At 43.7% G+C, this 27164-nt stretch overlaps 2 protein-coding genes across 5 annotated transcripts in view; both read left to right on the top strand.

The window, feature by feature from the left end:
• ascc1 (activating signal cointegrator 1 complex subunit 1) overlaps positions 1-15156 on the top strand; it is a 122795-nt gene extending 107639 nt beyond the window's left edge. The window contains exons 9-11 of the mRNA XM_083786848.1: positions 1397-1462; positions 3826-3958; positions 14887-15156. Of these exons, the coding sequence (XP_083642974.1) occupies positions 1397-1462; positions 3826-3942 (183 nt within the window). The 3' untranslated portion in view covers positions 3943-3958; positions 14887-15156. The remainder of the gene's footprint in view (positions 1-1396; positions 1463-3825; positions 3959-14886) is intronic.
• A 3767-nt stretch (positions 15157-18923) lies between these two features.
• LOC310874154 (testican-2) overlaps positions 18924-27164 on the top strand; it is a 64802-nt gene continuing 56561 nt past the window's right edge. For 3 of the 4 annotated variants that reach the window (XR_014570538.1, XM_083786846.1, XM_083786845.1), the window contains exon 1: positions 18925-19242. Coding sequence is in view for 3 of the 4 variants with exons in the window: in XM_083786846.1 (XP_083642972.1) it covers positions 19039-19242 (204 nt within the window). In the remaining variant the exon portion in view is untranslated. Of the gene's footprint in view, positions 19243-27164 lie in introns of all 4 variants that reach the window. The other variant, XM_083786847.1, reaches the window with a different exon arrangement.

Below are 27164 nucleotides of genomic sequence, written 5' to 3'. Positions count from 1 at the left end.
AGCTGACCGTGAGAAGTGGAAGCGCTCTGTGAAGGCCTTATGTGCCACAAGGCACGAAGTGGATAGGTAACAGGTAACAGATACATAGAGCCTGCACGCCAGGATTGGTATAAAAATACTTTTATTTACCGGTAATAATTCTCATCTGATAAAATAAAATATTGAAGCTACCAGAACCCCTCCAAAAAAACAAGTTTGCATGCTGTAATGTTGTTGATCTGTGCTCCTCTGATCACAGCTGTTCTCTAAAATGTCGACTTCAACTGATCCAATTGGCCAATGTTCCCTTTATCATCTAATGGCTCCACTTGGAACTGTAGTGACAGGGGAGGGAGAAAAAGCACAACACAACAACACATTCTAGAAGAGAGGCGTCAGGCAGCAGCAAAGCTCTCCCCCCTTTTTGCTCCCACAACTGTGTTGACGACGTGCACCGGACCGTGTGTTTTCCAACTACTCTAACAATTGCTTCATTCACTTTGGCCATGGATCAGGTCCAGCCCTATGCTAGCTAGCCACCAACCAACCATGATGTTTGTTTGGTTTTGTTTTGCTTTACTGGGCTGCTCAGCTGCACAAAGGAGTGGCAGGTTGAGTGAGTGCTGACCATGTTTACCAGGTCGGGAACAAGGACTGCTGTTTTTGTGTTGACTCAGTCTCCGTGTTGACTGGCTTGTTAAAAATATTTTTTTCACAAATAAAGCGATGCTGATGAGTCTGCCCTCATCTCTTATGCCATGGCATACCTCATACCTCTTATGCCATACCTTCTTAGCTTACGCATGTTTCATGATAAATGCTTTTATGTGATGTATTCCCATGCTTTTGTTCTTGCTTAAATGTAAGTCGCTCTGGATTAAGAGCGTCTGCTAAATGCCTAAATTGTAAATTGTAAATTGTAAATTGTAAATTGTAAATTGCATGGCAACTAAGCATGTTTAACACAATTATAACTGGGAAAGCATCTGTGTCACTTTAGATTTTAGTGTCGGCTATTAAAAAATAGCAGATCTACTTTGTGCCGTGATGTACATGTGCTTGTACAGCTGCTATTTTAGTGTTTAGTGTTTTAATGTGTTTTTTTTTTAATATATATAATTTAGCTTTATTTTTATTTTCACACAAATTGTCTCTTCTTGGGGTCCCAGCAAAAAAAAACATTTTCAGATGGGGGTCCGCGTGGCCAAGTACATATCAATGTGTGCATCCTTGACACAGAAAAACTTTGAGAACAACTGATTTAGAAGGCATTTTGTAGAATTGAGTCAATTGACCTCAGGTCTTAACGGTATAAGATATTAAGCCTGTCGGGCTAGTAGTTGTTTTTGTGTTTTTTTTTAAGTTGTTCATTCAGCATATCCTTTACTCTGTGTTTTGTTTGTACACTTGGTTTCCAGCTGAAGACAGGGGCGGACAAGGAAGACAAAACCGAGAGGCATTTGATGCCCGAAACGTATTAAAGGTCAGCCACTGTGTCACCATGACACCACACTCATACTTCAAATATTTCTGAATGACAACGCCCAGATATTTCCTAACTTGTTGGCACTGTGGCCAGAACCAAAATGTCAATAACGACCACGTGAGATTTCTAGTTTAGTAGATCTCTCTTTAGCCAGTTGAAATATTTGAACTGTATTGAACTGTTCAAAATATTTTTGGCACCAGTTTGAGGCCCATTTATAAAAAGGTTAAGTAGTTAAGTTTGTATCTGGCAGCGAGACATGGCCAAAGCATTTCCGGGGGTCCCCAGCCAAAGACATTGAGATCCCCTGCCTTAGAGCATAGCATTACATACACCACCACATTGAGTGTATTTTTAAGTGACCCTGTTATTATGAACCATACCGCCCTCTTGTGGCCTCCAGCATGAATTACAATTGGGAACAAATCTTTGAATGTTTCTCCTTCCCAGACAAAAATTGCACAGGTGTGAGATCAGATTCTAAAAATGTCTTCTACATTCTGACAGTTTTCTCAAAAAGCTATGTTTCTATGTCAGTCGTTTTTCAAAAATAGCAGACCTACAAGCTCGAGCTTGTATATCTGCTATTTTTCAATAGCTAAAGCATAACATAATGCTAATACCAAAAGGGGTTCCCGCCCAAAATGGGCTAATCTTACTTTTGGCAGAAGACGCCACAGACCTATCGAAACATGAACGGGGAAAGCATCTGTGTCATTTTAGATTTGAGCTTGGGTCGTTTGCCAAATACAAGTAATGTTTGGGGTCCTTGGTGTGAAAGATATAGCAACATAGGTTTTTCATAAAGCTGTCAGGATTTAGAAGACATTTGGGTTAAATTGTAGGATTAGTATTTATGGGCGTTCGGGTGGCTCAGGGGTAAAGGCCTGCCCTCTTACCGTAGAGATCGGAGTTCAATAATGTCCTCATTGGTACCTTTTGGCTTGGCCCTGCAGTCACAAATAATAGTACAACGGTTAATCGAAGTTATTGATTATTAAAACAATTATCGATAATTAAATAACATTAATACTCAATCCCTATTTTCACACACACACACACACACACACACACACACACACACACACACACACACACACGTTTTTTGCAAGACACCATTGTGCCAAAATCCCCTTGTTATCTTGTTTTGTTTGTTTTATCCTGTGATACTCATTATAGTTGACGTGACAAATTGTGCTGTAATTATTTCCAGCACAACATTAGAGCACCTGCCAAATATCAAATTGACAGTAACCATAGTAACTCCCTGTTTGTGAGCAAGTTTATTTTTTCTTCATCGCCAACAATCTTGTTTGTGTGTAGAGAAGAACAAATCACTGGAGCTTGTCTTTCTTTCCACGAGGCTGACTCCAAAATATGCAGTTGTCATAATATTAATAACCCTTGTATGTTGATTATACCATATGACACTGTGTGTAGTTCAGTGATTCCAAACCTGTGGGGGGAAAGTCATGGTATTTTTATGGTCATGGTATGGGTTTTGAATTAAAATTATATACTATGTTAGTGATTCTTAACCTGTACAGTAGGTCATTTTGGGGGGTGAAGTGTCAATTTAAGGAGTTTTAAGACTTTTTTAAATATCTAAAGAAAAAGAAAGCAAAGAAAAATACCATTACTGCATCAAAGGTAATCATCAAACTATACTACTATAAAAACTGGTCAAACATTGGCTAAATTCTCAAAAAAGGAAAGAGGTTAACCCCCGGCTGAAAAAGCCCAACCCCCGGCTCGGTCCACTTCAGCTGCCCGGGAGGCAAACGCCTTTTGAGTCCAATGAGAGTTTGAAGTGGGCCCTGATCCTGATCCATGACAGGTTGGGAGCCGCCGGTGTTAGTGCCAGCCTGGCTCAGCCCTTTACAGCATGACACACTGTACGACAAAATGAGCAAGGTTTTGCAGTCGCGTTTAGAGAGATGCCTAGTCAGAGCAGTTGAGACGAATAACAGTCCACACTAGTTATCCATAATGTATTCTGTACATTATGGATAAGGGGTCAGGACAGCTAGGCCTTTTTTTGGGGAGGGGTCAGAATAAATTATGGACTTTAACTGTTATTCGTCTCGTGTGTGTGTGTGTGTGTGTGTGTGTGTGTGTGTGTGTGTGTGTGTGCGTGTGTTCGTGCGCTTATAGCCTCAATGTGCAATTTTTTTATATTATACTGAGACTGATGATGGGTTATTGGTTTATCTATGATCATCCAAGATCACTATTTCTATGCACTTGATGTATTACCCCGTGTTTCTCTTGCTTACTACTGTAAATCGATCTGGATTAAGAGCGTCTGCTAAATGCCTACATTGTAAATTGATAGATGAAATCTTGCTGTGTCATTGTAGAACTTTGGCGCCTATCAGTTCGGAGAGTTGGACCTGACTGCCGTCCAGCTTTCCCAGAGGTATTCAACGGACTGCACCGGCTACTACACGTCAGCTGGCAGCATCACACTCTCATGATCAGCATTTTACTCGGGTAAGATATTATAAAGCAGAGAATGTGCATTTTAATTTCCAGACCAGGATAGTGATGGTCTAAATTGCGTGTGTCCAGTAGGTGGCAGTATAGGGCAGTAAATACATGGAGAGGGATGTTAATATTGTTAAACGGCACCTCTCAGTATAATCAACTAAATGAAGGATGGTTGTGAGCGTAAATTGTTTCCGCTCACTGAGGAAACGGTGAGTTTATTCAACAGATCACACACACACACACACACACACACACACACACACACACACACACACACACACACACACACACACACACACTCATACTCATTCTGAAATGCTCCATTCTGATCGAGTTGGGTTCATCTTTTATTATGTAGAGAATTAGTTTATTTTGGTTTTTATCTTATATTTCTCCATGCTGTCCAAAGTGCTTTACATTGTGTTGTACATTCAGTCATTCACTCACACATTCACACAGACGGCAGAGGAAACTATTACAAGGTAGCAACCTGCTCAACTGGGGGAAAGAGTTCTACGGAATGCCGATAGCATTTCTATCTTCCCCATACATACCCATAACTTGCGTACCTTTTACTTTAAAATCTTCCATTAATGGGGGGGTTCCAAATGGAAATAGTACAGTAAGAGTATAAAACAGTAGTGAAACATCAACTGAAGCTTTCAAAATACAAAATAGTTCCTGACTGTAAATTCGTCATGTGATAATTTACGTGTCATTGGAATGGCATTGACCAATGGCATTGACCAGTGGTTCCCAAACCAACCAGAGAAATGAGACGTTTTCCCCTGGACTAACTACTATTATATAGACGATCTACAATCAAAAAATATATTATTATTATATATCAGTTTGACTGGTTTAAACGCGTAACCTGCATTTTAATCAACCCCCCTTCACTGCCGAGATTGTTGTATTACCTTTAGAGCATACGCTGAATGTATTTTTGGGTTTTTTTGTTTGGGTTTTTAATCCGTGAAAATCCAGCGAAAAAAGGTTCCTCGGTTTGTTATGATCCGATCGTACCATCCACCATCTTGGTGCACCCGGAAGACACACACAAGACCCGTCTCCATGAGGCGTTGTACCCCATTAATTTGCATTGGCCTCAATTTCCCAGAAGCCCTAGCAGCCCACAGCATGTGACGATTTCCGGTTTCGTCATCAAAACGAAACCATCTAGGCTCTATCTCCGCGGCAAAAACAGAGTTTCTTTTTATTTATTACAATACGGCGGAATAAACACATAAAACAAAAGGCGGGTATGTCGTATATAGCAACGACAGTAACTTGGATTAAACCATTCCCGGCAGTAAAACTGTTTAAAATTATTAATTAAAAAAAAGTATAATTCATGATTATTATTTTGTTGCTTATTTGGGAATGTTTTTTTTTTGAAATAATAATAATTACAAGCTAAATGTAGAAAAACAGTGTTTGGGAAACAGTGTTTGGGAAACAGTGGCATAGACTGAGCATATAGTGAGAGAGTCAGAGAGTTGGTCGCTCTGTCACAGCCCGGCCCTCTGGGCCAGATTCCTGCTCCTTCCGTGCCCTGTTCCGACCCCCTGCCCTCGCTGTGGGGGATGCCCGCTGCTTGGCATGCACCAGGGCAATCGCAAGGCTGGCCACGAGTTGCGCTGATTGGCTCCGATGGCCCTTTTTTTGTCAGCTCTGCCAAGCCTTGGACTTCTCACCAGACGTTTAATTGGTCGAGAGGGTGTCGTGCAAAAGCAGAGAAACTAGCTGTGTGTGTGTGTGTGTGTGTGTGTGTGTGTGTGTGTGTGTGTGTGTGTGTGTGTGTGTGTGTGTGTGTGTGTGTGTGTGTGTGTGTGTGTGTGTGTGTGTGTGTGTGTGTGTGTGTGTGTGTGTGTGTGTGTGTGTGTGTGTGTGTGTGGTTCCAAGCAACATGCTTGTTAGTAGATCAGGGCTACTACACATCTAACATAATGGAACGGACACAGCAAGCATGCCAACATTTCAAGCCTGTAAACACACATACTGTGTGTGCAGAGGATCATTTGCAAGCTGCTGAAGTCAGTTACAATTAAGGCATTTAGCAGACGCTCTTAATCCAGAGCGATTTACATTAAGCAAGAACAAAAAACATGGCAATACATCATATACATAAAAAAAGTACCGGTATTTATCACGAATCATACGTAAGCTAAGAACGTAACAGTGGAATATCTATATAATGAAAATATGCATATACTATATTGTGCGATAAAATGCTATTAGTGTACATAAAATGCTATCTAAGTTACATAATTAGATACATAGTTAGAGGGCACACTCTTGCTATTTTGTGTGGGACATGATTTAGGATGCACCAAACCAGGGGTGCAACTGTTAAACAATGAATAAATGAATGAATAAAAAACAAAACTGTAATCAATCATTTCAATTTCACTAAAACATTCTTTGAACATCTTATATATCACAATCTTTTCATGACACTGTTGTGTGCCGAATGCCGATGTGTAAAAAAGAAAGTGGTTAATTGAATCGTTGATTAATCAAAAAGTAATCGATAGAATAATCGATAGAATTATAATCAATAGTGATAGTTGCAGCCCAACAGACAGATGTCCAATAATACATCTGCTCAAAACACACCAAGAAAACTTAAGTCAGTATATAGAGAGGAATTACTGTGGTAGTTTGAGGTTTATTCTGGATGAGATTTCAGGAGGAATGTCATGCTCTATTTAGATGTGTGTATGTACCACCCAATGTGTTTTTAATGCATAGTTAAAATGGCCTTGAACATTATGACACTCATTAAATTAAATGACATACTCGCTCTAGTCTTCATAGATATCTCTTGTTGCGCGGTACTGTGAAACTGACATGTTTTTCATTAAAACGTCTGGGTTTCCGAGGCTAGTTTTGCATTGACGTAGTAGTGAAATGTTCGTTAACTTGTGTTTGTGTTCAAGTATGTTCGCAGATGCTAGTCTCGCATCTGTTGTTTCTGTCCCCGATGTCTCTCTGAGGCATAATTAGTCTGCTCTCTGCTTCCTGCAGAGGGATGTTCCCACCCTGACCCCAGAGGATTCACCGTGTGCTCTCGTGTCCCCTTTCAGCGAGACATACTGATAAAAGACTCCGCTCCGCAGAGCCACCGGCGAATCGCTATACTCGCGTCTTTCATTGTCTTTTTGAATCATCAACACAAGCGTTACATGTACGGGTCCGTTTGGTTCCATTTGTATGCTCTTTTTGAGCTGTCAATTGCATACAGTATAGTATACTGAAAGGCATGGAAGCCAATCGCTTCTTGGAATGTAATAAAACAATGGTTCCCAATCCATGTGGCTCTTATATATATGTACCGTGAGGCGGCTTAATGTACAAATACATCCCCCAGCCATGATGTACAAGTACACCGCCTGGACCTGATGATGCTAGTATTTCGCAGGGATCTCTACCCCTAACACAACACTTGATGCTGAGTGCATCAAGTGGAGGCAAGCAGGTCTCCCTGCTTGCCTCCATATATTATAGCCAGACCTCATCAAACCCTGTACACTCAAGACACTGCTCCAGCTGCCACCCTTTGATCTCCATATACTGTATGGAGCTGACCTGTTCTGACATTCCTTATGTTGATTTGACCTCATCAAACCCTGCACACTCAAGACACGCTCCATACATGGCCAGTGCAGAATTCAATCCATATGTTCATCTGACCCCCCCCATACCAAAGCGCCAGCGCTTTCCCAGCAGTCTGCCCTCACCCAGGCATGACCTAAAGGACAAGGTCGCTTCTCGCCCTCAGGGTGTCTTACCGGTGATAATATTGTGTATTGAGATACTGCTTGAAAATAAATTGTGATATTATATTTTTGAGTGGTGCAACCACTCCCTTATGGAGCGATGTGTGTGGGTGCCTGCCTGGCTGGGTGGGTATGAGCACGAAAATAGCATGGTTGTTTTTCCCCACCTGCTGCGCAACCTAACACACACACAAACACACACGCACGTATTAACTGTATATATGATGATTTCGGGTGTGCCAGTACAGTACAGTGACAGTACAGTACAGTAGAGGGACCCCCACACGGTAACTCTGTCATTTCTCAACCGTTTCGGACGTGGGGCGGAATCGGCCCGGCCCCTTGGGCGCGTTCCTGGGGGGTCTGAATGTTCCGGGGACCCACATGGTAACTGTCTCCTTTCTCTACCGTTTCGGACGTGGGGTGGCTCGCCAGAACCCGGCCGGCACCCTGGCCGTGGTCCTGTGGGTCTGGAACTTCCGGGGACCCCCCCGGGGACCCCCACACAGAGTTGCACCACTCACTTCACACAGGTGTGATTTTCCATATTGGGGCACTCCTACAGTACGTGCTACGTCCCTGTAACACAACAAGTGCCATTTGTAGCATTCTTTCCTCCTGTGCTGTGTGAGCATCCATGTCATTCAGCAGCACTGACTCCACTTTACAAAACAGCCGCCTGTTGAGGTCTTCTCCCATGTCAGATTTCTATACTCTCCATTCCATGCAGGGCATTCCAGGCCAGTATCTCTGCAGTTCAATTATCCTCGCAGGCATTCCAAAGCTGATCGGGTCTTAAGGGGGAGTGTGTGCTCGCGGTACTAGGGGGCGTGTGAGTCACAGGCTAAAATGTTGACGTGTGATTCATGTTTCATCCGATGGGCTGGAAGGAAGGTAGTTGACATCGTGGAGGTCATATTTACCAGGGCAGTGTTGTAGAATGTGTTGCCTGGAGAGGCAGCTAGCCTATATGCAGTGCCCCCCCCCCCCCGTGCGGTGCCGTTGACATTTCTGCTTCGTTCTGTGTAGGGACAAAAAGTGATTGAAGCGGTGGGGATTTTCTTTTGAGAGAAGCGCCATGTAAAACTGTCACCTTGAAATTACTGTTTACTATTTGTTTGTCGTTTCATTTAAAAATATATTTTTTTTGGGGGAGGGGAAAATCTTTTTAAATAATATTGTTTTAGGAAAATAAATGGGATTTTTACTCGATTCGTGACCCCAAAGAATTGGTCCGTGATCCATAAATGGGTCCCGACCCACAGTTTAGGAAACAGTGCTGTACTGTATCTGTGACGTATGATGCAATATTTGGGCAAGGTTTCAGTCAGTTTCCAGCTCTTTTGACTTTCATTATAAATTCCAGTTCAAATATGATTATTTTGGGGGGTCAATCACGGCCTGAAAAGGTTGAGAACCACGGATCTAATTAAGTATATACTTGGGTTTAAGTGGTTAAAAAGAATATCCTCCACCGTTCAAAACTGATATTTTCCTCATCGTTTGCCTTGAAAATCATGTTATTTGATCATTAGCTTTTAATTTCATGCCCATTTTCAAAATTTTACTTTTATCTCCAAAGCTGCTTGCTTTGGAAATGTGTCTCGCTTTCTCTCTCTTATCAATGTCTTTTCTTTTTTTTTGTTGCAAATTGATATTCAAGACCCAAACCATCCAGTTTTCCATGGTTTGGAACTTGGAAACGTGTGGTGTGTGAGTGGGCAGATATATGTGCGAACAAGCGACAAGATGCCGCCTTTAGCAGGCGTCTCTTTCGGGTTTTTAAACAGCTGGTGGATGGAAATGACACTCGCGTCGGCAAAGCGTTTCAGTTTTTTTGCCGACACGTCAAGTTGCAGCCGGGCGCCAGCATAATTTCCATCCACCAGCTGTTTAAAATCCGGAAGAGACGCTTGGAGGACGCGTTTTGTGCGGTGAAGGTGTGCTCACGCCCTGTGTGTGTGTGTGTGTGTGTGTGTGTGTGTGTGTGTGTGTGTGTGTGTGTGTGTGTGTGTGTGTGTGTGTGTGTGTGTGTGTGTGTGTGTGTGTGTGTGTGTGTGTGTGTGTGTGTGTGTGTGTGTGTGTGTGTGTGTGTGTGTGTGTGTGTGTGTGTGTGTGTGTGTGTGTGTGTGTGTGTGTGTGTGTGTGTGACAAAAACGTTTTGTCCTGACCAGACTCTTTGGTGTGGCTTGGGCTCTAAAACGCTAATGCTTACAGAGGGTTAATTTAACGGAGCTGCACACACTGTGCATTATGGGCTATGGACCCCCATAACCGCGTAATATAAATGGTCCCGTACTGGTCCATTTTGTTCCATTTGTACGCCCTCAGTGTTATGACAGCAGAGACATATTCCATGTTCGGGATTTCAATAATTGGGTACTTATCAGTACAGTTGAGGAGAAAAGGGGCCACTTAGGCGAATGGGTGCGTAGCATACTTGAAAGCTACACATTAAGTTATTACTATTACAGTAGGCCTATATAGATAGATGAAGGACAGGAGGAGACAGGAATGTTATACAAGCTAAACTAGTTTTCTTTTGTCTGTCAACGTAGCTTAGTTGTGGTTACATTAAGGTGCGGTGTTCTAGTCTACAGATATGTTGATGAGAAAGTATGCATGATGCTGGAACAATATAATTACCTGAGAGTCAAAACATACATATATATATATATATATATTGAGTGCATGGCATGATTTAAAGGAATGCAGTGTCACAATAGTTTGACGCCAAGGTGCCCAACCCTGATCGGAGGTGAGGAGGAGGTCTAATGGTTTTGCCTGTGGATCGAGGTTCTCCATGCATTATGCTTGTTAAGTGTTATTATAATATTAGTTGTTATTGTTATTATTGGACACTTTGAAACACTTTCTCTCAACTGATGAAAATTAGATTTCCTTTTCCAGTTCTGCCCTCCTTTGCCTTGGTGGTCCTTCTCAACAGATCATGACATGCCATGTTTTCAACTTTTCCACTGTGGTCCCATACCGTTGAGTTGACCTCCTCCTGCAATATATTAATTAGCATGTCATCCTGACACTTAAATATAATATATATAAAAAAATATATAAAAAAAAACACATTTAAGATTAGATTGTGAATATTAAGAAAGAATGGACAATATTTTGTACAAAATAGAAAAAAGGGCCATGGACAAGTCTTGCCACCTTATTTTCTTCTTCTTTTTTCCATGTTCAGACATATTGATGACCCCTGATCTGCATATACAAACAATACCTTATAGCCCCGGGCCTCCACCCAAAAGCACCACCAGCCCCCACTGCCACTGATGATGTACTAAATCAAAATTCCATTGATGATTGTAGCCATGAACTGCAGCCCGTAGTTAGTAAAATAATAATGTAAATAATACAGTAAAGTTGGTTGCAAATGCACACTGTACACGTTTTTCGGAAAACCGCAGCTAAAAATCCGAAAATGCGTCCAGTGTGCAGGGACCTTAAGAGTATAAAACATTCACAGTGCAACGTGAATTATTTTCTGATACTGGTATCGGTATCGTAAACCACTTAATCTTTTGGCCACCAGGGGTCCAAATGGACCCTGACAGGTCTGTAACACTGGATGGTGAGCCCTCAGGAGAAGAAATTTTACATTGGTGTATGTATAGCATTTAAGCTGCCCTGAGAGCAGAACATTAAGTGAGGGCAGCTTTTGAATACTGCTCTCAGGGCAGCGTAAATGCTATACATACCATCCATCGATCTTCAACCGCTTATCCGTAGTCGGGTCGCGGGGGCAACAGCTCCACCAGAGTGCTGAGTCCAGACTTCCCTCTCCAGAGCAACATTAGTAACTTCCTCCTGGGGGATTCCAAGGCCAGTGAGTTGATGTGTTTCCTCCCACTGCCCCGGGGTCTCCTCCCAGTGGGAAATGCTTCCAGGACCTCCCTAGGGAGACGCCCGAGAGGCATCCTAACCTGATGCCCGAATGACCTAAGCTGGCTCCTTCCCAAGCGAAGGAGCAGCGGTTCTACTCCGAGTCTCTCTCGTGTGACTGAACTTCTCACCCTATCTCTAAGGGAGATGCCAGCCACCCGTCGAAGAAAACTCATTTCGGCCGCTTGTATTCGCAACCTTATTCTTTCGGTCATGACCCACACTTCATGACCATAGGTGAGAGTAGGAACGAAGATTGCTCGGTAGACGGAGAGCTTTGCCTTCTGGCTCAACTCTCTTTTCGTCACAACAGTACAGTACAGCGACTGCAATACCGCCCCTGCCGCTCCGATTCTCCGGCTGATCTCCTTCTCCGTCCTCCCCTCACTCGTGAACAAGACCCCGAGATACTTGAACTCCTTCACCTGGGGTAATGCCTCATTCCCTACCCGGACTGCACAACCATGTAAATTTGCTTCTCTGAGGGCAGCTTTTGAATGCTGCTCTCAGAGCAGCTGAGCCCTGACTATGACTACATACAATGCAATTCTAGTGCTGTCTACATCACATAAGTCTGTATAAGATGCTATCTAAGTCTACAAAAGTGCTATCTAAGGGGCTAGGGTGAGTGCTACGGGCCATGATGGAGTCTGAACAGGTGGGTTTTCAGACTACGGCAGAAGATCGGGAGTGAGGTTGCAGTTCTGATTGTAATGGGAAGTGCATTCCTTAGTTTTGAGACGTGAGTTTGAGACGTGTGGAGTGTTGTCCCGGCGTTTTAGTGAAATTCATGCAAGAGAAGTTCCTCATTTAAGAAGATGAACAGCTAGAGTCAACCATGGAGCCAACATAGCAGACTAGTTATGGTAACATTTGATAGCTACAGTAGCTAACATTAGCTTAATGAAAGTAGCACTTGCCAATGAAATTGAATGCTGCCCTCAACACATTCCAAGGCATATGTCACATCTGCACACCAACCTATAAAAAGAATGAACCTGACAGAAATCGCACACATCTAACACTGTGCTGTCATTCCGGCAGGCTCGCCTGTACTATAACCATAGTGTCAGGTTGTCCTTTTAACAGGCATGAATAATAAGATTGTTTGCTTTCTTAGGAGGCTGTTGGCAGACTTAAAATGAGGAGAGAGAGAGATATGCCGGTATACAAATGCCCCCCTTTCAAGCAGATTCCCAGTGAATCTTAACTGGATATCATTAGCGCTGAAATATGACAGCACACCTTCCTCGGGATCGGCAGTGTTCCATTATGTTTGACGTGACGCTCGAGTTGAATGCCAATGGTGCTTGCGTTCCACACTAATCACTGTCTTCTGCTAATGGGCGCGAAAAGGGGCCCTTAGTTGATGGACACCTGAGTCTGGAAGATTTTAAATGTCTGGATGCTCGGTGTGGCTTCCCTACCGGAAGCAAAGCAGCCCTGGTGATCCCTGCAGCAGTCTTTTTATCATTCAGATTTCAGAGTGCTGAGTGCGGAGACTACCTGCAGCTGTCAATGTGTGTTTACCACCAGTTCCATCCACATTCGAGGAGAGAGGGAGAGCCACAGACATTCTGTGTTGTTTGAACAGTAGCTTGTCAGCCGGGAAGCGCTGGCTTTGTGGTTGTTGTATATTCTGCGGAATTGAATAGGTGATGAAAACGTGGTGGACACTCATCACAGACTTTTCTCATAGGGCGCGGTCACGAAGAATTAACGGATACGGTTAAGGGTGCCTGTTAGTTCCATAAAAGGGAAACATTTGTCAGAGATTTGGTGAATGTTCCACCTATTTTGTGAGCTTGTAGAAAATAGTCAATCTGCAAGCTTGCAGATCGCCTATTTTCATTGAACGGATTTTGTGTAGGTGGAAAAAAGGTGGGGGCCAAATACAGACCCCTGGGGGACCGCGATCAACAGAGTACATAGGGGTTCAGTGGTTGAAAGTGAAGCTGAAACTACAGAAAAGTATGTATTTGCTCTAGGAAGATTAATATCTCTCTTCTCAACAGGCAGCTCTTACAATCAGTCATGTCGTATCTTATCAGCTTCAGTCTTTTAATGTACATCGAGGGAATTTGTCACTTACTTCATTCATCTCTTGCCATCACCCACTGCTGTGTCGAGCAAGTGTAGAATCCCTGTATAGCTTGCTGTAGTTCATTGTATTGCCAGGCAGGATGAGGCTGATTTTTGTTTTGTTTTTTCTGCTAGCAGTGGATCATGCAGTAGATAAAATGGTAAAATAAATCATCCACTGGGACGGACATTGTGTTTGAGTTTGAAATATCAGTCACGTTCTTCTGTCTATTGTTCACTTTTAATTTAAGAGGTACTGCAATACTCTGGCATCCTGGATGTGGCTGCCCGCCGTGCACTACAAAACAGACTGCTCTCCTGCACTTTTAATAGCAGTGCGGCCCAGTTTGAACCCAGATGAATTAAATCTATTCACGTTTTTGTTTTGTTTTTTTACAGAGTCGACTCAATTTAAAGGGATTGTTATGTGCTTTCTTTTTTAGTTTTTTATGTTTGGAAGTTTACTGAGAAATGTCCACTGAAAGCTTTTCAGCATTTTGTATCAATATTAGTGGAAACAAATGTAATCGGCCTGCCAGTAAAAAACAAACGGTTACTGGCTAGTTGATTTCAATTGTGTTTTGTTTACTTTCTATGTATATCAGCGGTATGGCCCTTGAGCTAACACTGCTTTGTGAAAAAGCAATTATAGACTTATGGCTGTTGTTATGAAACAATTAGTTTGAGAGTTGACTCCTTTGGAAATGAAACGTATTAATAATTTCAGCAGATAGTGCACTTTGCTTTGTTTATTTTCCTTGTATGCAGACTTGTTGTAAACCGTACAATACACAGTTATAAAACAGACTGACAAAAGAAAGCTGAAATAAATGTAAATGCCTTCATTATCCATTCTCTGTGTAGCCCTTGCAACGGGATTTCCACACCAGTGGTGGAAACTAGCTAAGTACATGTACTCAAGTACTGTACTTGAATACAATTTTGAGGTATTTTATTTTCTACTTTACTGGCGTATTTGCAATTTGCACTACTTTTACCAAGTCGTACTTGCAACAGAGAATTTCTGCATTGCAGTATTGATACTTTTGACTGAGTAAAAACAAATGTGAGTTGGTGCAGAGTGGAACGCGTACGTCGTGCCTCGGTTATAGCCGCATGACAAATAATTAAGATTACTGCTGATTATCTTTATGTGTCATGTAGGTCAACACAGACGAATTCCACTGCGACAAGATGGGAAGTGTTCAGCCAGGCCTGGCCTGCTGGCGAGAGGCGGAGGAACTCTGTGTTCCTCCATTCTTGACCACAGTCCATATGGGCCACCGGGTGCTGCTGGCTAGTACATCATGGAGGGTGTTAATCACTTCAACCACCACCACCGCTCACACAAAGTCTTCATCGAGTTGTTTATCCCAGACATGTACGGTATGCATATTTGCTTGAACATGAAATGGAGAAAAACATAATGTAATGCTTGGGTATCGTGAGATGCTGTATTATTATTTTTTTGCAGGCTGTTGAATGTTTGCCAAAATAAACAACAGACTGCATACCATCTATGTTAGGCATGTCTATAATTACGTGTTGTAAACAAGGAATTTCTAAAGCTGTTCTTAAGCGAGGTATTGTGTCATGTGGCAATATGCTCCGCTGGGATAAAGAACAAAAGGCTGCATCTGGGCTTTACGGGACGCGTGGTGCATTTTGTCAGACAGGACAGGATTTGCTGGTGTTCTGCAGATGGCATTTATTTATAGATAAGCAATTCTGCAATCTGAGAACCCATCGGCAAATAAAGGAAAAACAGTGCCGTCTTTTCCTTTTAATTTTGAGTCAACAGTCTGTCGTGACACTAGCAATTCTGTAATAATGCAATGTGTGCAGTCTTGTGTTATTCAAATCAAAGGCCCCTCCCTTCAACTTATTTTATGCAAACTTGAAGCCAAGCATTCCCTATTCTGGTGAGTATTTGATGAAAATTGCCCATCTACCGTACAAGCTCACAAAGCGTTGCGATGAGTTGTGTGTGCTGAGCACACGACGCCTCGTAACGCTTTGTGAGCTTGTAGATCGGCAATTTTGGTCTACTCTAGAGTCTAGACTAGAGCAAACAAGAGGAGTACTTGGTTTTTCCTCTGCGTCAAAAACTCATTTCACAGCTAAAGTTTGAGGCATAAAATAATCAATGCGGCAACAGAACCCTGATTCATATTTGATCAGCTCTGCCTAGCACTGATAGTTTGACCCGAGTTTCGTGAGCCTGCTGTGTTGTGCTGGAGCTGGACGGACCTCATTTGCATGAAGTTGAGGGCGAGTTGTGATTATGCAAATTAAGATGCAGACGTTGGCCCGTCAAATCGCAGTGCTGTATGCACCATGCACCACTCACTGGGCTGGATCTCCCCTGCTCTGTGCTCTCCATAGAAGATGGAAGAGATCCGCTGACTTGACATCGGCCAACGGATCCAATGTGTCTGCACCATGATGGATAACGATCACAAATGTCATTTATTTTTGAGCAGTGCACACCGCTCCAATGCCTGGCTTTGTGTGTCCCTATGTGTGTCTGTTTTGAGGTATGAACAGTAAAATCACACCTGTGTGAACCGAGTGGTGCAACTCCCCTCTCTCTCCCCGTCCTCTCTCTGTCTCTCTCTCTCTCTCTCTCTCTCTCTCTCTCTGCTCCGTCAGATTAGCTTTATTATGGATATCAATCCGCGTCGCTGAGAACTATTTTTTCATTATTATTTTGGGTCGGCCTTTCCTTCTTTAGCATACCTAGACCGGATCGCGCATGCAAGCTGCCGTCCACCTCCCATTATACAGGCAGACTAAAAGCTTCAATAACTCCTAATCTACGGAGCTCTCCATGGTTTGGTCAATTAGCGCGATGTTCGGAGGTCTTTGCTGATTATGCGGTGGTCTAGATGGAAACATTGGTGCTTTCTAGAGCAAGGATGGCTATATTTTAGCTCACTAGCATTGACGCTATTTATTTAGCACAAGATGTGAGGCACGCATTGTGCAGGCACGCGCATTGTACACACACGCGCGGATATTGCTGGCCATTGCTGGTTTCACGCATGCGCACACCACTCGTGCTCATGACTGATACATGACGATACATGATACACACGGACATTCCTGGTTGTAGAGTGGTTGCACCACAAAAAAAAAAAAACAGTTGAAAATCATTTTAAAATGGTTCAACTAGCCGATCTACATCTACACGTTGTGAACTTTGGCAAATAGGTTTAGGGATAAGGTTTAATGGGTGGTGCAAGATCTAGCCCCGTGTGTGTGTGTGCAGACTCAGATAATATGTAGAAAGGAATATAAAATCCACACTGTATAGTGTATACATAGTAGTCTCATGGGTTGAGAACGGCATGATGCATATCACAAATGTAATTTCTTTCATTTGAATTAAGGTTTAAATTGAATTGTGTCTGAAAATTGAATTATATTATGGGGAAGTGGTAATGAAATGTCTTGATAAGGGTGTCATGTTACTATTTCCCAAGGTCTTTGCAATAGGAATACTCACATTTGAGCATTTACAGGAAACCATCCATGATCATGCAAGGCTATTTTCCACTGCTGCCATAAGGATACATGGATCAGATAAACATTACTATGTGCTGGTTGGTGTTGACCTCTACGAGACCTTGACAACTCCCTACCTGTATATAAGCTATCAAACAGTACAAACCCATCAGGGCAATCTTTATGTTTTGGTGTCTGTATCATTGTGTTATTCACCAGGAATAGGCTTACCCTTCCTCCTATGGTCTCCTATGTGAGGAGGGCCATTGTCTTTCCACTTCAGATATTGATGGATTAGAAGAGGCAGCCTTGGGCTCACAGGAGCTTTCTTCGCTGAGAGAGGTTATCTGTGGGAGTCCAGTCCGTAGGAACTGAAAGCCTAGTTCTATCTAGCCAATAAAAGCCTCTATCTGACAACAAGCCAAAACTCTTTTCACCCCCCAGTTATTTCGATTCTTACACCGTGTATAGGACTCTCTCTTGTGAGAATGCCGTTTCCTGACGCTCGGGGGTGTGTGTGTGTGTGGGGGGGGGGGATGGGGATGTCAACAGTGTTTTTTGAGTCCTAAAACAATTATTTTAAGCCCCAAACGGAGCAGAGATTAATATGAGGTTAATATGCCTTTGAGAAACCCCGGGCCAACTTCATCATCGTCGCCATTAGCGTGCCGCTGTAACAGTAACGGTACATCCATCCTGATCGGGACGTGAATAATAATGACCTCCCCTAATGAATACATCATGTCTGGGCCAATGGCGTGTTGATGCGCACAGCTGGCTGCCTCCGCGGGACGCTGATCTCCCTCTGCCCTTGCTTCCCCATTCCCACAATTCTGCAGATTCAGGAGATGCGTGGCTGCGTCTGCCACATGTTTTGATGACACCGACAGTTGGCTGGGGCCAGCAGCAACACAGGGAAAGTGATGCTGTGTCGGTGTGTCCCCATGGCACAAAATTTGCTAAGCGTAAACCAGTGGTTCTCAAAGTCCCCCAGGGGTACCTGGCTCGGGGAATGTGTTCCCATGGGGGGAACTATGATTTATAGTTTGGGAACCAAATGGACCCTTAAAAAGTATGTATAACTCTTCAGAGCGTGCAAATGGAACCAAATGGACGCGTCCATGGACCTAATAATGCATAACAAACTGGCCGGGGGTCCTTGAAATTATAAATTTGACAATTATCCACACTGGCTTAAACCCAAATGAATCTTCTGAGCACATCTGAACACGTGTATTGAATCACTTTATCTTCATGGGAGGTAGGTTCAATGAACAGGGAGAGGGGGGAGAGAGAGAGAGAAGGCATGCAGAGTTTATTGGGAGCATTTTGAATGTGGTAAGGTAATTATAAAATAATCCAGATATCATCACATCTCCATGTGTGTCCAACAATACGTCACGTGAAGAAGATAGCGTTAAGTTATAACTTATAATGGCAGGCATCACATTTTCAATGTCAAGAAAGACAAATATAACTAAAAGCTGATTGAGTGGCACAGATTTATGTTATTGATACATTAGATTCACAATGCCCTCTCCCTCCCATCTCCTCTCCCCTTCTCTCTCCCTCTGCCTCCCCCCTCTCTCTCTCTCTTCTCTCCCTCCCTCCTCCCCTGGCTTCGCTCCATCTCTCTATCTCTCTCTCTCTCCTCTCGCTCTTATTCTTATTCAATAGACTGCTCGCTCTCAGCCAAGCACCGCGGTGAGAGAGAGAGAGAGAGAGAGACATTCGAGGTAGCAGCAGCAACATCATTAGTATCGTGAAACCTTGGACAGCGGACGCAGGGATACACGCTGCTGTAACAACATGGTTGTTGGGGGAAGAAACGTCTTGTGTCTGCCGCTGGCCCTGGTTCTGCTGGCCGGCTGGTCGGTGCAGGTAGATGTGACGATGAAAAGTGGGAGAGAAGAAGGGGAGAAAACGGCAGGAAATTTCATGGAAGATGAGAAATGGCTGTCAACGATCTCTCAGTACGGCCGTAAGATCAAACACTGGAACCGCTTCAGAGACGTGAGTCGTTTCGTTGCTTATCTATCTACCGGTAGTTTATTTCATTGTTATTCTAATTGAGCGTGTTTTGGTGATGCAGATGCAGTGACACCTATAATATTCAAGGGGCTGGTACTGTTTTCAGGTAATTTTCGCATAGTTTTAACTGTCGCTCTTCTTATAAGTGCAAGTATTATAGGCCTGGCTGTCTAATTATGTAAAGCAATTTAGAAAGAATGACAGCCAGGTGCAACAATTAGCAATGACGTTTGGATCGTCTGTGCGTGCGTTTGTGTGTGTGTGTGCGCGTGCGTGCGTTCATGCGTGTGTTGATCGATAATAATAAAAAGTGTGATATTGTTTATTTGCTTAAAGCAGACTAATATAGGCCTACATACATTTGACTTAAGTTGTCAATGAATTGAACGTTGTTTATGGATTTTTTTATAAGCATACATTTTTGACCTTTATAAATTGTCCATGAAGTAAAACCACTATAGGCATTTACCATATTCTATTGAATGAAATAAAAGCATTCAAAGGGAATCCATGAGGACTAGTTTAAGCTGTTTTATGGGTAACATTCTGACCAATATGGTGGCTTTCAGTAACCTCTGTTACTGATCGATATCAATTGATCTGTTATAGTGCCAACCCCTGCATAGCCTATATGACTCACACAACCCAAAGCGACACCATTATTCTGACCCTCCTCCTTTAGGCTACTACTCTATACACTATACTACAGCTCCATCCCCACGGAGTCAGGCAGGCCCTGGGCTGTAAAAGAACCTCTCTGTTTATTCATCTCAGCCATGCGAGGATGGCTCCATTCACTCTCCTCTCTCTGTCATTCATGGCCCACAACACAAACATCCACCACGCAGCAGGTGGATTGCGGGGAGACAACAAGCGTGTTTTTTGTGATTGTGGTAGGAACCTGATGGCTGGGACATCTGGGTGTGGCATGATGCTGGTACAGACCATGGGGCCAGTGAGGCTTACCAACGTTGAAGCACGGGGCCCTAGTGGTAAGAGGAAGGACTGCAGGCGGACCCGTGGATTCATGACGAGGAAACCCCGTGCAGCTGGGCTTTAACATTGAGCGCTCGGTTGCACTTCCGCATTGGACCACCAAAATTTGGTGGTCCAATGCGGAAATACGCCCAAAAAGGCGGAAATAGACGGTCCTCCCGGGTGCTTCAAAACGCCACTGAGCAACTTCCACTGACATGAATAGTGGAGGGGGCGGATCAGATCAGTCTCTATCCTTTTAATACTCTATGGTACAGACATAGGGATAGTGCATGCACATCCACTCTAGCCCAGGTTCTGGACAAACAGCAATAAAGGAGGAAAAAATAGAGTCCGCGACACTGGTATGGTAAAGAAACTCAGCTCCACTGGCTTATTATTGACTCAACGTTTCGATCACTATTGGATCTTCTTCAGGAATACTAGTATACTCATAGTATCACCTGCCAAGTATAGCTTGATAAAAAGGGACGTCCTTCTTCAGCGATTGGGCTACAGTGATCCCAGATGGAAGTAGTTTGTGAAACGAGTGAAACAAGCTTCTTCAATCTGGCAGATTAGGTACAGTCTTTATGCCAATAGGCCATGCAAGGCTGAGGTCACCGGTATAGGCTGTCACACCTACCGGCGCCATCTTGGATGTGATGGCCTACATAATACATATTAGATCTGCTCGTATAGTATAAAGTTGGCGTTTGAGTGTTTAGTGCACAGTGCTTTTGCCTACTTGTTGTGTGAAATACAACAAGTAGGCTTGTCACCATCAACAAGGTCAGAATACAGCAGATAAAATAGATAACTAAATTAACGTTTCGCCGCATTCCTCCCACTGCCGTCTCCCTCTCACTGCCGCCTCCTCCGAGGCGGACTCTCTCTCTCTCTCTCTCTCTCTCTCTCTCTCTCTCTCTCTCTCATATCTCATACGGGCTGATTCATCTTGAAGTATATGGGCTTCAGTTGAGTATGTTTCCTACCTGCTGACCACCACTATGGTCGGCATGGTGTCATGTCATACTCATTTAAGCACATGTGTTTGGGAATTTTGTTAAGAGTTAAATGTTATGTTGTCAGCGCCAGCGGACACATAAATCATAGTGTTTATTTCATTATCTCAGACCGACGGTCAATGAGAGTCAAGCTCGGCTATAGGTGGCTATAACAACAAACTAGCCTGCAACATGAATCCGTTACTGCGGAGAGAACACATGTTTGCAGTTTGCGTGTGGAATCGTGGATCACTTGTCACTCTTGTGGTGTTTTTCCCCTCTCCCTTCCTTAAGGATATGTCCATGTGTACAGCTTCACTCGTCCAGTAAGTTGTAAACATTGCCATTTGCCAACGCATCGCGTGTGTTCTTTTAATGAGCCGTGTTTTACACACACACACACACACACACACACACACACACGCACACACGCGCACACATGCACGCACACACACAGTGAGCCACATCAGACTTCCAAGCCTTGCGTTTGCTTGTTAGAGAGAGTTCAGACTTTCACACATATTACCACAGAAAAGCAAGCAGAGTTAAAATGTTATATTGGTTATTATTAAGATCTTAAGGTAGCCTAATTTGTGCCGATTTTACCCTTCTGCATACAGCAAAGCAGACATGAGGTTATGCTCTAGCTGTAGCGACTAGTTTTATATAATATATTAGGGCGTGTTCCTTTTTTATGTACAGTAACATGTAACTTTCAAAATGTTTTTGAAGCTTGCTCGTAACATTGTTGGCTTAATACTTCTGATGCACTGTTGTTCTTCTATATATACAGTGTATATATATATATATATATATATATATATATACACTGTATGCCTATCCGTTGGCCAGGTATAGTGACTTATCATCTTCAAGATGGCGCACCCACCGAATTTGCATACCAAATGTGCGAGGTTTGCATGCCCTATATTGATTACTCCCTGCACCAGAGGAGCCCATACCGGGAGGTCGTACGTAGAGCCTTCGTCCTACTCCTCCCTCCCAACAGCCTGCTGACAGGTGCCGCCCCAGCCTGTAGCATTACTTGCATTGGGGTTTATCATCATCCTCCCTGCCCGGCTTCCCTCCCCCGAACACGGGCCAATAGAGCGTCGCAGTCCCGTCCTCCCTCGAGAGACCCGGAAAAGAAATCGCCGTTCATTTTCCTCATAGGCATTTCTTAAAGTATTTATTTAAAGACGGTTACGCCGCGGACGAAGCCAACTCGGATCGTGACAAATCATGACAATGAACACAATATTTTGCGCCGATCAAATCATTAGAAAGAAGAAAATAAAGGCAGGAGACAACACTATTTGCTTTGTTTTTCTTCTTATAAAGTATTTGATCGGCCCAAAACATTGTGTTCATTGTCATGATTTGTCACGATCCGAGTTGGCTTTGTCCGCGGCGTAACCGTCTTTAAATAAATACTTTATGCCATGCCATGCCTATGGGAAAAATGCATTGGGATTTATTTCCTGGGCCACTCGTTGTTCTGAAAGGGGGAGGGACTGCGACCCTCTATTGTGTTGGCGTTTAGATGGCGATCGACAAAGCCGGATGCCCCACAGTTGATTTGAACCCACGACCTCCGTGGCGATGGGCACTGCGCCACCCGAGCACAAGTCAGTGACTGTGTTTACATTGACCCTTACTCCACTTATATTCTGAGTAACAGCTCCATCAGAATAAACATGTAAATGTGAAGAGTTGGAAGAGAATATTCCGATCCGGTCTGATCTGAAGGAATGTACAGAATCTACAGCTTGGTAGATAACCAACACACCAACATAGCCAACGCAAAATGTATGCTTATCAACAACAGATAAATATCAGCTACTGCCATCGGTTAATGTCAGTTTTATTTGCCGATACCAATATTGACAGTACAGTACACAGCTGGTTCACACCGCGTTATTCAAGCGTTATTATTAAAATATGACTTGACATTATAATTTCCAAAGCTGTTGTCATCGTGCCCACGGAAATGTCACAACGTCAAACCGTCGCGGTGGAGAATCCTCCACAGGAGGAGGAGGAGAAGAAGCAAACGTGTGCTTCCGGAGCTCTCCAGAGACCCGAGCAAGGCCAGCGGGGGTTGCAAGCTGCACGGCCTCCCACTTCGCTTTGCCAGCAGCTAATTAGTGGCTCGCTTCCTCCTGAATGACAATGCGTTCATTAGTGGAAAAGGATTATCAGGCAAGCGTTGTGCTGCATCTACGCTGTGTGTGTGTGCACGCGTGTGTGCGTGTGTGGCTCCAAACTTCACTGTGAGGGTCGCACCCTTGTACGGATACAGTGGTCCACTCAGAGAGAGGCTCTGGCCATTGCCCGGGGTGGACAACACTATCCTGTTCATTCACAGCCAAAATTTCCACTCCCCCACCCCTCCCACCACACGCACACACTCACTCACGCACGCACGTGCGCGCACGCACGCACGCAGCACACACGGTCTCTGTGCAAAGAAGGAGCTCATTAAAGAGCCGTTCAGCCTCTCAACCAACCACGGAGGCCCACTAAGGTTTTGCACCTGTTGCACTTGCCAGCTCTACATTTTTAATGAGGGAAAATTGCTACATCCTTTTTAGTCAAATGTCTCCTCAGTTGCTGTGGCTGTTAATATTAGTGCCGGGTGAAGCAGAGATTGGGAGTGATGAGCTATAGGCTTTGGCACCCAGGAATGAGTTTTATGTGTAGCGCTGATTAATAGAATGATTATTGGGGACAATAAACGGGTCCTTGGAGTGTACTGTCCTTGGTGGTAAGCTGTTACAACCAGAATTCTCTTTCTAATTGAATGAAGACTTGATGAAAAAGGACTATAGCTTCCAGAATGACAAAGATGCGTACTGTAACGTGCATGTTTTATGCACCAGGCTGGGTAATATGGCCAAAATCTAACATTACAATAGTCTTGACCAAATACCTCTAAACTATTGAGACGGCAATATTACGAGGACTTCTTAAAATTTTCCAAAATACCCAATGTAGCCAATCCATAAGCTCACATGTGAGCTTGTAGATATTGATAGCTTTGTTTCCATCTGTGACAATGTTTAAGCATATAACATATGGCTCAAGTTCTCATCACAGTATCGATAGCCTATAATACAGATTATGCAGTATTGCCCAGCCCTAATTATGCACACTGTAGAGGTCATAATGCTCATGCAGTTGATCTTTCAGAAAGCAACCGTGTCGGAATCAGAGGCAGTGTGTAACTCTGGCCTTACGATGGTGAAGGTGACCTGATCTCATGCTTCTTCTGCACTGCACTTGCATGTGGAGTGGAGGAAAGTAACTAAGTACAGTTACAAGTCTATGGACTTTTAATGTTTGTTTAGACTAGAGCCTAATTACAAATTCCCTGTCGCCACTCGCCAGCCAAGTCTATGCACTTTAATGTATGTTTAGGATAGTTATGATGTAATTTCTTGCCATCCAAGTCTATGGACTTTAATGGTTGTTTTACTGTGTAACGATTTGTGGGATTTTTGGACAGAATCTGGAGGAGTAATATAAAAAAAATGTTTTACAAAAGTCGGCCTCCTGGTGGCGCTATAACAGGCCGTTCTGGAAAATTTGGGGCAGAGGTTCATCGTTAGCATGCAAAGTTTGGCAATCCGAGTCCAATCCGAAGTCCAATCCGAGCGCCACATGGTTTATTGCAGTGAGGGCATATGAAGTCAGTGTTAGTTGTGGCCTTGGCTGCAGTGATCATCCTCCTCCCCTGGCGTTCCCTTTTCCTCTCTTCTTCAAAACGCTGCAGTCCAGTATGGCAGAGCTGCCTCCATAAGGTGCGTTCTGAGACAGAGCTTTCCAGCTGGGTGTGCTGTATTCGTATTCCACACCTCTTCAGTGATGTTTTGAGCTGGTCCTTATATCTCCGCTTTTGCCCTCCTGCGGATCGCTGGCCATGATGAAACTGACCTGATAGAGAAGTTGGCGTGGAAGCCTGTTCTCTGGCATCCTGATGGTGTGGCCAACCCAGCACCCAGTTGGTGCTGAAGGAAAGTGGCCTCCATGCTCTTAGTGCCGGTTCTCTCTCACACACACACACAGTCACACACACACACACACACGGACGGACGGACGTACGGACGGACGGACGGACGGAGAGCAAAACATACTCTCTCCCCATGCCTTCGGCCTGGTGGAGACAGTGACAGTGCAGCAGGGTTTATGTGACACTGATCTCCTTCGGCTCACAGCCACCATCCCATGGCTGTGTGTTTCTGTGGCGCTGTCACTGAGCTCAGCCATTTATTAGCGTCCCACTGGGTTCATGCTTCAGCGCTAACAGCCAGTGTAATTAGGTTTATGAAAAATTAGAAGTACTACACGAAGAGGACATTAATATTGTGCAGTAGAATAGTAGATCGTGAATATTTGTTTCCTTTTCAAGGACGCGTGACATATCTGGAAGTTGTAAATAACAGAACGGCAGGCACTGTAACAAATTAATGAGGCTATATTTGTCTTTTTTTCCTCCGCTTTGTAAATGTGAATGCGAGTGAGCATAACAAGACAACCACAGTCAGTGGTGGAAAGGGTACTCAAAAGTATCAGTGCTGCAATGTAGAAATTCAAAATGTACTTGAGTGAAAGTACAAAAGTATTGGCATCAAATGAATTAGTAAAAGTAGAGTAGAGTAAAAGTACTCATTATGCAGAATGTCGTATTTCAAGTTTTCAAATGTATAAAAACCTTTTGAAAATAGCAGATCAACAAGTTTGTAGATCTGCTATTTTCAAATGAGAATCTGAGATGTAGTGGAGTAGAAGATTTCAATACAATTTGAAAATACTTCAGTAAAGTAGCTCAAAATTGTATGTACCGTACACAAATGAGCATTTGTGCCTGTCGTAGACATGCACAGAGCAAGTTCAGTCAGGGAACCTCAGTGCAGTTGCTGCCGGCCGTTAATTGGGCCGCCTCAGCGTCATGCTCTCATCCACATGAATCACTCAGCAAATCACACACTCACTCCATCTTCATACCGGCTACTTTAACCGGAGGTTTGCATTCCTCCTCCTGCTTCCTTGCTTGCTGCTGCTGCTGCGGTATCTGCGCGCTGCTGTATACCAACCTGCTGCTCACCCACCTCCAGCGCTATTAGATCAAAATGGCATAGAGCGAGTCAATGCCGCGTTAGCCTTTGCTGGAGGTGACAGTCGGGAGAGGATTGTGAACATGTTTCATTCGCGACTCTTCAGATACGCAGCAAACGGTCAAAAAGGAGAATGTTAGCCTGCCTGATTTCCACCCACACAATAATCGTCGGTGACACTGGGTGTCTGTGCACTCTTAGTTGAAAGGAGAGGTGGGGTTTATTTTCTATCCCGCCTTTCTTGTGGAAAAAAGCTTTGCTTTGCTGGATTGGAATTCATGCTCGCAGAGAGCAGAAGGTTGAGCCATTATTAGCCATACATTGTGAAGAAGCTCAAAGCCTGCTCTGAACGGCCCCGTTGAACACGGCGACGTCGGCGAGATCTTATTATAACCACAGGCAGGTTCCACAGGCTCAGAGATTCATCATTCTCACGATGATTTAAAAGCTTCATCCTCTTTCTTCTGCGGCTGACTAAGGGGTCGCTAATTGCTGGTATAGGAGGTAGAGTAGCCTATTTCAAAACTGCAGTCGTCAGTGCATTCTAACTAGGGGAAGTGTCCCATGCAGTACAGAGTAGCATATAGCTTTTTTCGGTCCTCTGAGTTTGTTGGCCGCGTCGAAGCTGAATAATTAGCTGTTCCAAAGTTCTTCTTTGGGGCCCACATTGTTCGTGCATTATTTAAAGGCACATCTGCCTGAAAGTTGTGTCTGTGCTGTTGGTGCTCTCCGTGCCTTGCTGTAGTAGTTGTGTCTGTACTGTTAATTGGTGCTCTCTGTGCCTTGCTGTAGTAGTTGTGTCTGT

Source organism: Protomyctophum parallelum, assembly GCF_964188405.1.
Source record: "Protomyctophum parallelum genome assembly, chromosome: 17".
Classification (NCBI taxonomy): Eukaryota; Metazoa; Chordata; class Actinopteri; order Myctophiformes; family Myctophidae; genus Protomyctophum; species Protomyctophum parallelum.
The sequence above is the reverse complement of the archived record's forward strand: the minus strand, read 5'-3'. Positions and strand labels throughout refer to the sequence as shown.